Consider the following 14,437-nt stretch of genomic DNA (forward strand, 5'->3'; position numbering starts at 1 on the left):
CACTGCTCTACACAGCATTCTTCTACACCAGGGTGACTAGAGCTGTTGCAAAACTACAACTCCCAGCATGCCCGGACAGCCAAAGGCTGTCCGGGCATGCTGGGAGTTGTAGTTTTGCAACAGCTGGAGGCACTCTGGTTGGGAAACACTGTTCTACATGTACTATATTCCTTACACACGTCTCCATTCGAGCACCTACGTCGGAGTTTCCTTGTACATAACTATGAATCCTGCTCCCTCTCCATCCTCCCTGTGGTGACGCGGTGCACGCCGGGAGGAGCAGTAGGTGTGGTGGCTGGCGCGCTCGTCATCTCCAGTATAACAGGCAGGGGAAGTGGATGCTCGGGCGCGGCTGTGCAGTGAGTGTGCTCTGTAGCAGTCCTCGGTGGACACAGGTCTTTGGATTCCCCGGTGAGTTGTTACTATTGGATAAGACACTTATAGTACCTTTGTATCGTCATCTTTTCTAGTAATATGTATGTTACAGAACTTTTTAGTTGTTTTCCGTGGGAGCCTGTTCACACCTCGGCGTTGGCATCTGTAATTTCACCCAAAACCCAAAAGTCGCAATATGCGACTAAGAATGAACATTGGAGCGCAGACCAAGTAGTGGGTACACCTCTCAACCTGTAGTCATAGAGGGTACATTATGTAGAACACCAGTGTGGGGAATGCCAAGGTTATCAAGACAGTATACTTGCAATAATAGCATATATTGTAGGTCAGTGTATTCTAAACAACGTGCCTCCAGCTGTTGCAAAACTATGTTGGGAGTTGTTTTGCAAACAGCTGGGGACAGACACACTGTTTGGAAAACACTGTTGTTTGTATTGGAAGTAAGAAATGGCTGGAAGTAAGAAAGTTCATGGTGAAGGCAGTGATACCACAAATGTTTATATATATATATATATATATATATATATATATATATAATTTTTTTTTTTTTTATGGGAAAAGTGTGTGTGTTGGGGGGGGGGTGATTTCAACTTTTATTAGGGAAAGGGTTAAATCACATTTATAAACTTTTTTTACTTTATATTTTTATTTTTTTTACTTTACACATTTATAGCCCCCATAGGGGACTATAAAATGCAATCTTGTGATTGCATACACATGATCAATGCTATGCCATTGCATAGCATTGATGAGTGTTATCAGCACTCTGCTGTTTCAGCCTGGATCTCGGGCATGGAGCAATAGATTGGCGATGGGACGTCGAGGAGGAAGGTAGGGATCCTCCTCGCATCCTCTCAGCTGATCAGGACACTGCGGTTTTACCGCGGTGATAACGATCAGCCTGACTGACCTGCCGGGAAGCATTTTCTTTTATTTTAGTTCATCGCTCCGTCTAAGGGGTTAGTACCAGACATCATCATGATCAGTGATGTCCGGTATTAGCCGCTGGGACCAATCCGCTATGACGCGGGGTCAGCTTGTGACCCCACGTCATAACAGCGGAAACAGGCGCAGGGCGTACAGGTATGCCCTGTGTCCTTAACAGGTTTAAAGGGTAAAAAAAATAGAGAAATAGAGTTTTGCTAATTGGTTAGCCTGGGTTCACATATGTCCTGCTTATTGAACCCAGCCGAAACTTACTGCAGCTGATGACGAAAGTGCATGAGTATAGTATAGATCCGATATTGTGTCTACAAGATGCCATCCCCTGTCCGGCGCTAATACGGCCAAATCATTGTCCAGCATCCAACTTAAGATGCTGGATGAATGTTTACTGTCTCATTCAAATGAACGGAATCAGTTCTACAGTCAGTTTCTCTCTGATGCTCTGAAGTTTCTGCTTGTTTTTTTCTTTTTCTTTTTTTTGGGGAAAAAAACAGTTCTGCCGCATGCCGTTTTTTCGGCCAAAAAAATGCTGCGGCCAGGTGTAAATCAATGAGAAATCGCAAAATAATTTTTCCACTTGGCGTTTTTCATTTTGGTGTGTTTTTTTGTTATTTTTTATTTATTTTTATTTTTTATCCTTTTGGCGTTTTTCACATTTTTTTTTTTTTGCGTTTTCCAGCTCAATCACAGCATGTTGAGCCACTGGCGTTTTTTGTATTTTTTTTCCCCCTGAAATCGTGGCATTTTTGTCCAATAGAAGTCTATGGGAGTAAAAAAAAAAAAAAAAAAAAAAAAAAAAAAAAAACGCCATGTGGGTTTTCGACGGGTACCGTTAAAAAAAAAAAATAATAAAAAAAATACAGTAGTGATATAAAAAAGATAAATTTTGTTAAATACTATTTTTTCCATCAAAATTTTTATACAGGGATCAATTTATGTGGGCGGGCAGGGCACTAAAAATGTAGCCGACAATAATAAAAATGTGGTGTGTGTGTGTGTGTGTGTGTGTGTGTTTTTTTCACTTTTTATTCTTCATTTTTTAGGTAGTACAACTACACCCAGCATGGAACACACTGTTCCATGATGGGAGTAGTAGTACCTGTACTAATTGACAGATCGTCCTTGGTTCCGTTGTGATCCTCCTGTATAATTTATAGATGCGGCGGCTGCTCTTCTATGGTCCCCTGCACTGCCTATATATATATATATATATATATATATATATATATATATATATATATATATCCATATTTCCCACAGAGAGCTGTGATTGGCCAGATTAATAGGTGTATATATACATCAGTGCAGGGGACCATAGAAGAGCGGCCGCATCTATACATTGTACAGGAGGATCACAGCGGGTGTCAGGAGTTACATTCGCTGTGATCTTTCCTTAACTGCAGGTACTACAGCTCCCAACATGGAACAGTGTGCTCCATGATGGAAGTAGTAGTACCTGCAGTTAAGGAAAGATCACAGCAGGTATCACTCCTGACATCCGCTGTGATCGTCCTATCTATTGCAGAGATGCGGAGTGGCTCTATACAGCGCTCACATCTCTGCACTATACTGCGGCCAGTGATGTGAATAGAACATCACTCATTCATCTTTCCCTATGAGAGCTCTGATTGGCTACAACCATCCGGCCAATCCCCAGTCTGGGCGGAAAATATGAATGAGTGATGTTCTATTCACATCACTGGCCGGAGTACAGAGCAGAGATGTGAGCACTGTATAGAGCCGCTCCACATCTCTGCTATATTATAGATGATCGCATCGGGCGATATGTCTATCAGTACAGGTACTACTAACTCCCATCATGGAACAGTAGTACTACCTATAAAATGTCAAAAAAAGCTAGGGGGGGGGAAAAGTGAAACACACACTTTATTAAAAATGTAATTATAAAAAATAAAAATTTTGTGAACATTTTTTTATTTATTTCTTTTTTTTTTGTACCCAACAAATTTTGGGTACGGGGAAAAAAAAAAAAGGGGGCTAAAAATGCAATATCCACACAAATGAAAAAAACGCCAGACGCAGGAAATAGCACTGGCGTATTTTCAGGCATTTTCTCTTGCGTTTTTTTCTTTTTTTCAAACCAAAAAGCGCAGGACAAAAAACAAAGTAGAAACTTCGCCTGATGCTTTTTCTACAGCGCAGGAGGGAAAAGCTGCCGGACGACGCATATATGTGAAAGGGGCCTAAAATCAATCAAGTACAGTCATGGCCGTAAATGTTGACACCCCTGAAATCTTTCAAGAAAATGAAGTGTTTCTCACAGAAAAGGATTGTGGTAACATATGTTTTCTATACACGTTTATTCCCTGTGTGTATTGGAACAAAACCAAAAAAGGAGGAAGAAAAGCAAATTGGACATAATGTCACACCAAACTCCAAAAATGGGCTGGACAAAATGATTGGCACCCTTTCAAAATTGTGGAAAAATAAGATGGTTTCAAGCATGTGATGCTCCTTTAAACTCACCTGGGGCAAGTAACAGGTGTGGGCAATATAAAAATCACACCTGAAAGCAGATAAAAAGGAGAGAAGTTCACTTAGTCTTTACATTGTGTGCGCCACACTAAGCATGGACAACAGAAAGAGGAGAAGAGAACTGTCTGAGGATTAGAGAACCAGAATTGTGGAAAAATATCAACAATAACAAACAAGTTCCAAAGATATTCAAGCTGTCCTGCAGGCTCAGGGAGCATCAGTATCAGTGCGAACTATCCGTCGACATTTAAATGAAATGAAATGCTATGGCAGGAGACCCAGGAGGACCCACTGCTGACACGGACATAAATGCAAGACTACATTTTGCCAAAATGAAGTTGAGTAAGCCAAAATCCTTCTGAGAAAACGTCTTGTGGACAGATGAGACCAAGATAGAGCTTTTTGGTAAAGCACATCATTCTACTGTTTACCGGAAATGGAATGAGGCCTACAGTGAAATATGGTGGAGTTCAATGATTTTTTGGGGTTATTTTGCTGACCTGGCACTGGGTGTGTGCAAGACATAATTAAATCTGAGGATTACTGACAGATTTTGTGTTGCACTGTACAGCCCAGTGTCAGAAAGCTGGGTTTGCGTCTGAGAACCTGGATCTTCCAGCAGGACAATGACTCCAAACATACGTCAAAAAACACCCAGAAATGGATGGCAACAAAGCACTGGAGAGTTCTGAAGTGGCCAGCAATGAGTCAAGATCTAAATCCCATTGAACACCTGTGGAGAGGTCTTAAAATTGCTGTTGGGAAAAGGCACCTTCCAATAAGAGAGACCTGGAGCAGTTTGCAAAGAAAGAGTGGTCCAACATTCCGGCTGAGAGGTGTAAGAAGCTTATTGTTATAGGAAGGGACTGATTTAAGTTAAGGGTGCCAATAATTTTGTCCAGCCCCTTTTTGGAGTTTGGTGTGACATTATGTCCAATGTGCTTTTTTTATTTTTATTTTTTTCCCTTCCCTTTTTTGGTTTAGTTCCAATACACACAAAGGGAATAAACGTGTGTATAGTAAAACGTGTTCCTGCAATCCTTATCTGTGAGAAATACTTCATTTTCTTGAAAGATTTCAGGGGTGCCAAAATTTATGGCCATGACTGTAGCACTACAAAACGTCACAGGACTTGCGACTGCATAATACATAGTGACAAAGCGTTGTGTTGTCACGTGCTTTCCAGTCCTGTGTGGAGACACGAAGCATGTTTCATGCACGAGCCCTGTTCTGTTTAATAGAACTCATGCACGGAACTCACTGGGCACGGTTTATTGACTTCAGCAACCTGGCCGCCCAGTATAAGCCTTGTCTCTCCATGCCAGGCTGTGGAGAGCATCTGGCATCGCCGGGTCTCTGGAATGACAGTTTAAGGTTTAAGCTGCTAGAACACATGATAACAAAATTCTGGCTTTGGTGAAGTAAAAACTGTGCACATGCAATTCTTAAAAAATGTGATTCCAAGTAAAACCTAATAAATCCTGGTTGCTTAGGGTGTGTGCGGTGTATCATCTACAGGAGTGTGGGAGAGGGGAAATTCTTGCATCACATCCTGAATGGAATGTCAACAGGGAAGACAGGATGGGCTTATGTTCTACCGTTTAAAACAAAAGATCCAGTCCTTCAGTCAGAGACCCAAGACCCTAGATTGTGTTGACGTTCTAAATGATTAGAATTTGTAGTATTTTGGGTATATAAATTTGGGGTTTCTTTATAATAATCTATACTATATCCACAACATACAGCAGGGGGCTGTATGGATTGTATTTGTTCTCAATGGGTACACACATACTAGAGACCATTTTATCTGTATATTCTGTGTTTGGTTCAGTAAATGGCCGACATAGGCTCAGCAAAGCTCTGGTAGTCTTGGCAGTGGAGATGAGGTGTCTCTTAGCAGGACCACCATCAGAAATGTGTCTCTGTACTACTTTAACCATTTAATTTGGTCCGGGCCCCTGATGGCAGCCCTGTCTCTTAGACATACATAGAAAAGCTGCAAACATGTTTCATGTAGACATTTCTGCTGGCTTTACTGTGGTGAAATCTTTGACATGCCCTCACTGGGGTCCCACTGTGGGAAATGCCAGCTTGGCCAGTCACTGGCCGGGAAGGATCACTGCTGCAGCCATTAATTGGCTAAGTGGCTTTTTTTTTTTTTTTGTGTGTGTGTTGAGATGGTGACTAGGAATTTGAGATCAGCAGGGACCCCGTGGGCCTTAGAATGATGGCTTTGGGAATCAGTCTGAAAATTGAACTCCGTACAACCTATTTAAAGAAGCACATTAACCATCACTAGTCATACAGTGTGTCTGGTTTATTACAGCATAGCTGCACACGTGTTTTTATTACCTTAACTTGGTCAGTGATCACCAATCTAACTCAAAAAGTTAGTGTTTAATGTGTGTCACAGGATGTCAGTTTTGAGTAAGCAGACTACAAGATGACCTCACCTATCAGATCCTCCTCCCCAGCTGATCTGCTCTCCTCCACTCCCCTGCCAGATCTGCTGCTCTCTATTGGACTCGTGTGTGTGTGTATGTGTGTATATATATATATATATATATATATAAACGTATACACCTCCCCTGAAACAGTGTTCACATGTTGCATTTTTTGCTACTTTAAAAAAAAAAAAAAAAAAAAAAATTGCCATGAGTTTCTTAACCTAGTGGCAAAATTGCACTAATGTTCCACAATTGTGGAAACCACTAAACCATTGTCTGTTTTTTTGTTTGTTTTTGTTTTTACAACTTTTTGGAAAATTGTAGCAGAAACAATCAAAATGTGTGAGAAATTTTGTAAGAATTCAACGTATGAACACGACCATAAGACTTCACATTGCAATTATTGGTGAAATCGCCTTTGCCTTATGGCAATAATTCTGTTTAAAAATGCACTTGAAATTTGAAAATGCATTGAACTACACGATATGGGAACTTGCCTCAACCCACTTAGGAGTTGGAGTTCCTAGAAGACGGAATAGGGAACCATCTGCAAAGATTAAACTCTAACCCCTCAGCCAGTGGGGTCATGGGAAATGTAGGCAGCATTATTGACTTCATGTTGTAGGCTGCAAACCAACATGGGGCCAATCTTATGCCTGCTGTGATGGGTAAAACATGTAAGCACAAGGCATACACAAGAACATCTACATTATTCTCTAATAATAGCCTTAGCTGTACTTTATATGTAATAAAAAAATCCTGTAGTGCTTCTTTACCTAATCCTGGTAGGCAGAACCTTCTGTTCTCTGTAGTTTACCTGCAGTCATGATTTCTAATATATTTTATGGAATATAAATCTTTATATTTATGGCCTTGTTTGCCTTTTTTTCCCCCTCACAGGTTCCCTTTAACTCAACATGTCGGCTGTATGGGTAAGCAGAACATATAATAGGACTAACCTGAGGACATGATCAGTTGGAATGTTTAGTGAAACAAGTATTATAGCACACATAGAATAAGTGTGTACATGTTGTTCTTTACATCTTTTAAAACCATAAGTCCTGATAGTGCCCACATCCCTACTGATGTTAAAAGCTATGAATAGAATACCAACTCTGTTTACATGTATTCCATACACTGTGCACTGGAAATGTTATATATTGGCCCTGATTTACTAAGAATGAGCTGTAGGTTTCTTTGTGGGTTTTAATTCCCTTCAATTATTTTTCCACATTATTTACAAAGGTTTCCCTACACTTTGCTTTTTACACCTGCTCTGATCTGTCTGGTTTTCCTCAGCTCAAACCCACCTCATTTTCTGTGGAAACTTTAGTAAATATGTTGGGTTTTTGTGAAAATATCGGACACTCCCCCTTCCTTGACAACCACGCCCCCTTTTTTTTTTTTTTTTTTTTTTTTTTTTTTGAGTAGAATGGAGAGTTTGTCAGGTGTTTATTTTTTTTATTTTTTATTTTTCAATTCTGGCACAATGCGTCTGAATCTGGCGCACAACCCGACAAATCATGTTGGGTTTACAATAGTAAATCTGGGCCATTTTGTAAGTCCATTTCCTAAAATTCCCAATTGCTAGACATAGGCTTCTGGAATGGATGTTCTATTCTCCTTTGATAGAGGCAGCAGAGAATTGGATGTACCCACAAACCTGAACGTTATGACTGTAAAGTGCTCCAGGATGTTAAGTAAATGATTCAGTTTAAAGCATTGCAGCACACGTCATGGTACACTTTCTGTTTTGTTATTGCTGGAACTAAAAAAAAACAAAAAAACTTGACAATTCTACTGCAGGAGCAGTCTGGCAGAGTTCAGGTATGCAGGAAGTTCCTTCTCTGCTTAACCACTTCATAGCCAGTGTTTGTCTTTAATACTGCACTTTTTACTGACTTTACGCATATAGGCTGACATTTATCATTATCTTTAGACTGGTTTTTGTGTCTTCAAAAGGCGCAAAAAAGGTTTTATTTCTTGGACTAACAAAATAATCTTTGCCCCTATTTTAATTACATGCAAGGCGGTTTTTAATATCCTTTTTTACAGTTATGTTTTATTAGGAGTAGTGTGCAAAATGTCATTCTTAGTTTTTTGTTTAACTCCTTAAGGACTTTGGGTGTACCTGTACACCCTGAGTCCGCTCCCGTTCTAGAATGCAGGGCCACAGCGTGTAGTTATGATTTTTTTCCAGAAGTATGACAAAATCAAACCTATATAAGTAGGGTATCGGAATCGTATGGACCTACAGAATAAAGATAAGGTGTCATTGTTACAGAAAAATGTACGGTGTAGAAACGGAAGCCCCCAAAAGTTACAAAATTGTGTTTTTTCTTCAATTTTGTTGCACAATGATTTTTTTATTCCGTTTCACCGTAGATTTGTAGGTAAAATGACTGATGTCACTGCAAAGTAGAATTGGTGGTGCAAAAAATAAGCCATCATATGGATTTTTAGGTGCAAAATTGAAAGGGTTAGGATTTTTAAAAGGCAAGGAGGAAAAAACCAAAGTGGAAAAACGCTCAGTCCTTAAGGGGTTAAATAAGCTTTTTTTTTTATATATTTTTTTTTTTATTTATTTTTTTTACACTTTTTTAATCTGCACTGTAAATTTACTATGCCATAGGTTTAAAGGGGTTGTCCAGATAAATAAAAGTGCACTCCTCTGCCCCAATCTTCTGCTGTGTTTCTCCCAACGATGCCCAATTCTGGCTGCAGATGTCCTTCCTGCTGTTGTTTTATTGTGCTGGAAGAGACCTGCCTTAGTGAGCAATTGGTCAGTACAAGTGAAAGGAGATTGTAGATGGAAGTCTACAAAAAGGACATCTCAACAGGGCTTCTCCCTCAGAAAAGTTAAAGGGGTACTTTTTTTATTCATCAACTGGTGCCAGAAAGTCAAACAGATTTGTAAATTATTTCTATTTAAAAAAAATCATCTTAATCCTTCCAGTACTTATTAGCTGCTGAATACTAGAGAAGAAATCTTTTCTTATTGGAACACAGAGCTCTCTGCTGACATCATAACCACAGTGCTCTCTGCTGACACCTCTGTCCATTTTAAGATCTGTCCAGAGTAGGAGAAAACATATGCTACTCTGGACAGTTCCTAAAATGGACAGAGATGTCAGCAGAGAGCTCTGTGTTCCAAAAAAAAAAAATTTCCTCTGTAGTATTCAGCAGCTAAGTACTGGAAGGATTAAGATTTTTTAATAGAAGTAATTTACAAATCTGTTTAACTTTCTGGCACCAGTTGATTTAAAAAGTTTTCCACCGGAGTACCCCTTTAATGTCCATGGATATGGAGAAAAGTAAGTTATTTTTGTATATTAGCTGCAATGCATTGAGAATATAAACTAAATGTCTTCATCATGCAGTATAGCTCAAGATACAACAGGTCAGATTATACATTTTGTAAAACCTGCATGGTATTCCAACAATTAAAAGCCAATAAATAAAAATAAAAAAAGCTGCTTTTTATTCATGAATAAAGTTCATGAAGTTCTTTTTAGAAAGGCGTGGTTCCGAAGTCACTCGTGACTGTACACTAAATTGCAGTGTAGTGAAAAAATATACAAATGAAATGAATAAATATACAAAAGAGACTCTTGTCAGAATCCTTGGACAGTCCCTTTTCTAGGGGAGAAGCACATATTTTTTTATTTTTTTTTGTTTTTGTAGATTTCCATCTATGTTCTCCTTTCACCTATATTATTCTGATGTTCTGCATTGTGAATCTGGGTGGGCCGTACTGTCCACCATCACCCACTGACTACTTGTACCTACAGGCTCTACTGGGCGCACCTGCATTTTTCTTCACAGTTGTAAATGATCAGTAATTCCCACCCTACCAGGGTGTAAATATTAATTTTTTTTTGAAACAACCCCTTTCAAGTCCAGGACTATATGCTGTTCATAAAAACGAACAGTGAGCATAATGCTGAGCCCCTGCAAAACATAATGAATCTCTTCAATAGCATGTTCTGCGGAAGGTGATGTTTGTATAACAAAGAAAATTGCAATCTGTATTAAAAGTTTAAGAATATTAGAAATTCACATCTGCGTTTGTAGTTCTGTTCCTTGATTCTGCTATATTGTCAGGGTCATGTCAGGTTTTTTTTCTTTCTCCGCTAAAATAATGTAAAACAACGGACATCTAACTGAACACTGATGAACCCTATTCAAAGTGAATGAGACCTGTCTGATTGTTTTGATATCCAGTGTCTCAACCTTGGTCCCAGCCCCGTTATCAGCTGCTGTACCGAAGCTCTGCAACACTGATGTGAACATTGCCTATGCTTTTGAGGTCAGAACTGTAAGCTAAAATCAGGGCTGTAGAGTCAGTAGATAAATGTTCCGACTCCGATTCGAGTTTTCTGTACTTCCAACTCCGACTCAGACTCCTCTGTATTAATATGCCAATGTATTTTATACATTTCTTGAAGGAAAGAAAGGTAACATACCTGTCATTACCACAGGACTACTGTCTGGGAAGCCAACAGTCTACTGTATTGAACAGTTTGTGTGCTGATCTGCTGCTGAAGATGGGGCATTTATTATAAAACATGATTTCCCTAGTAGAATCCCATAGTCATGTTTAAAGGGGTACTCCGCCCCTAGACATCTTATCCCCGGGGTCCCGCTGCTGGTGACCCCCAGGATCGCCGCTGTGGCACCGTGCTTTCATTACTACACAGAGCGAGTTCGGGGGACGGATACAGAGCGATACAGTGGACGGAGCAGCGTAATGTCATAGCTCCACCCCTCGTGACACCACGGCCCGCCCCCTTAATGCAAGTCTATGGCAGGGGGCGTGAAGACCGCCACACCCCCTCCCATAGACTTGTATTCAGGGGGCTGGCCGTGACATCACGAGGGGCACAGCCATGACTTAACGGTGCTCCAACCCCTGTATCGCACGTCATTACGCACAGAGCGTGGTGCCGCAGCGGCAATCCCGGGGGTCCCCAGCAGCAGGACCACGGCGATCTGACATCTTATCCCCTATCCTTTGGATAGGGGATAAGATGTCTAGGTGCGGAGTACCCCTTTAAGCTAACAATCGAGTTTACAAGTTTTTATAGCCTTAGCTGAATGGCAGCCGTTTTTCCAATGGTTTACAGCTTCAGTCTTGAACTATTGACCCTCCATTCCCTTAACTTATACAAGTGTCTCTAGTCCTGCAAAAAACATATTTCCTTAACCCCTTATCAGTGAGAGGCTAGGTTATCCATGGGTTCCCTGTAACAGCAGAACACAACACTATGGAAAGTATAAGTATTGCCGCTCCTAATTGTGCGTTGTGTGCCGTATAGTAAAGCTCATGAAAAGCATGCTTCTTCACGGTCACTCAACGTGTTAGTTTTGCGGTTACGTGAGGCACTGCATGCATTGGTCTTTATTCTTAAAGTAGAGAAGTCATTAATTATAACTTTTTGTGAATTGGGACATTTAAACTTGCTTTTTATTTTTTATTCCAATCTAAATTTAGTAGGAGTCGGAGTCGGTGCATTGTTTGCCGACTCCAGGTACCCAAAATTTCGTCCGACTCCAGCCCTGGCTAAAATTCAGTTTTTAGGTTTAACGGAAACAAAGGAATACACCATTTTGACCACACATAACTATTTTGGATGTGGTATTTATTAAAATTATGCAGCTTGTGGAGTACGCTGCTGATCTGTTATGATCCTTAGTCTTAAACCTCTTTATAATTGTCGAAAAGTAAGTAAAATGACATTAATATTTGTGTGAACGGGCTTGATTAACCCCTTCCTGACCCATGACATACATGTACGTCATAACCTGGAAGGTTTTCCCCGACCCATGACGTAAATGTACGTCATGAAGATACTGGCCGCTACTCATGGCATCCCACCACGCCCGGTAAGATGGTGGCTATCTTGCCCCGGGACCTAGGGGGGTTTTGTTTCTCCAAACCCCCCCCCCCCCCTCACAGCGATCGCTCATATCAGGTAGTCAAATCTGACTAGCTGATGGCAGTGTTTCGCACATAAAAATCCTGAGCAGCGTGGAGTGTGTGCGCCCACCTGCATGCTTCACTTCCGGGTGAAAAGGAGTTGTTTAGTTGTACAACAGCTCTCCCTAGTGTCCAAAACCTGTTGCTGCATCTTTTGTGCACTGGACACTAGGGGGAGCTGTTGTACAGAAATAAAAAAAAAATTTAAAATAAACAAAATGATTTCAACATAAAGTAGACATGTTGTGGGTGTGAATTAATAACTACATTTATTTGGCATGACTATTTCTCTTACAAATAGAGAGTTTCAAACATGGAGAAATGAAAATGAGTTTATCAACAAATAAAGTGCAACATGTCTCAAAAACATTCTCTGAATCACTTTGCCAGGTAAAAGCAGTTCAAAATTATTACCACTTAACCTCTTAAGGACCCAGGGCGTATGGATACGCCCTCACACCCTGGGCCTTAAGTACCCAGGGCGTACTAGTACGCCCTGGTGTTTTCCGGTCTCTGCCGCGCGCCGGGCAGAGATCGGAACCGGATGCCTGCTGAAATCCTTCAGCAGGCATCCAGGGCAAACGCCGAGGGGGGCCATGTAGGCCCCCCATGTCGGCGATCGCCGCAAATCGCAAGGGAAATCGCCCTTGCGATCTGCGGCGATACCGGGCTGATCGAGTCTCTGGGACCCGACCGCCCGGTAATTTCGCATGATCCCGGCTGTCACAGACAGCCAGGACCATGCTGAAGTATAGGAGCCAGGTGGCAAGCCTGCCACCTCCTCCGATCCCCCTGCGATCTGTCGGTTAGTTAACTGACCAATTGCAGGGGGTGGGGGGGGGTTACTTCCTCCCGTCCTGCCCCGCCCCTGGAAGTCCGGAGAGGACGGGAAGAAGACCGGAGGACGCTGCGGGGGACGGGGGAGTGCTGGGGACCGGCCCCGGTACTTACCTCGTCCCTGAAGACCCGGATCCCTGCGATGAAGACGGCGGCGACAGGTGAGTAGATCTTCAGCCGCGGTCGGGCACTTTACAGCAATGCACGTCGCCGTAAAGCGACATGCATTGCTGTATTGGGACCCTGTAAACTACAACTCCCAGCATGCCCAGACAGCCCTTGGCGTCTGGGCATGCTGGGAGTTGCAGTTTTGCAACATCTGGAGGTCCACAGTTTGGAGACCACTGTGCCCTTCCAGATGTTGCAAAACTACACATCCTCAGCATGCCCTTACTGTCCAGGCATGCTGGGAGTTGTAGTTCTGTAACATCTGGCCCTTCAGATGTTGCAGAACTACAACTCCCAGCATGCCTGGACAGTAAGGGCATACTGGGAGTTGTAGTTTGGCAACATCTGGAAGGGCACAGATTGAGAACCACTGTATTAGTGGTCTGCAAACTGTAGTCCTCCAGATGTTGCAAAACTACAACTCCAAGCATGCTGGGAGTTGTAGTTCGGCAACATCTGGCTCTAAAGATGTTGCCGAACTACTACTCCCAGCATGTTTGAGAATGCTGAGAGTTGTGGTTTTGCAACAACTGGTGGCACACTGGTTGGGAAACCTTGTCTGTTTCCTAACTCAGTGTTTCCCAACCCGTGTTCCTCCAGCTGTTGCAAAACTATAACTACCAGCATGCAATGATAGACTGTGCATGCTGGGAGTTGTAGTTTTGCAACAGCTGGAGGTCCCCCCCTGTGAATGTACAGGGTACTTTCACATGGGCAGGGGCTTACAGTGAGTATCAGGCTGCAAGTTTGCGATGCAGCAAATTTTGCGCGGCAGCTCAAACTCGCTGTAACCCCCCGCCCATGTGACTGTACCCTAAAAACACTACACTACCACAAAATAAAATAAAAAGTAAAAAACACTACATATACACATACCCCTACACAGCCCCCCTCCCCAATAAAAATGAAAAAACCTCTGGTACGCCACTGTTTCCAAAATGGAGCCTCCAGCTGTTGCAAAACAACTCCCAGTATTGCTGGACAGCCGTTGACTGTCCAAGCATGCTGGGAGTTTTGCAACAGCTGGAGGCACCGTGTTTGGGAATCACTGGCGTAGAATACCCCTATCTCCACCCCTATGCAAATCCCTAATTTAGGCCTCAAATGCGCATGGCGCTCTCACTTTGGAGCCCTGTCGTATTTCAAGGCAACAGTATAGGGTCACATA

The 14,437-nt window shown here is 41.9% G+C and overlaps 1 protein-coding gene across 1 annotated transcript in view; it reads left to right on the forward strand.

The window, feature by feature from the left end:
• Positions 1 to 277: 277 nt before the first annotated feature.
• ANXA3 (annexin A3) overlaps positions 278 to 14,437 on the forward strand; it is an 86,032-nt gene continuing 71,872 nt past the window's right edge. Inside the window, exons 1-2 of the mRNA XM_056568809.1 lie at positions 278 to 411; positions 7,185 to 7,216. Of these exons, the coding sequence (XP_056424784.1) occupies positions 7,202 to 7,216 (15 nt within the window). The 5' untranslated portion in view covers positions 278 to 411; positions 7,185 to 7,201. The remainder of the gene's footprint in view (positions 412 to 7,184; positions 7,217 to 14,437) is intronic.

This window comes from Hyla sarda, chromosome 1, assembly GCF_029499605.1.
Source record: "Hyla sarda isolate aHylSar1 chromosome 1, aHylSar1.hap1, whole genome shotgun sequence".
Classification (NCBI taxonomy): domain Eukaryota; kingdom Metazoa; phylum Chordata; class Amphibia; order Anura; family Hylidae; genus Hyla; species Hyla sarda.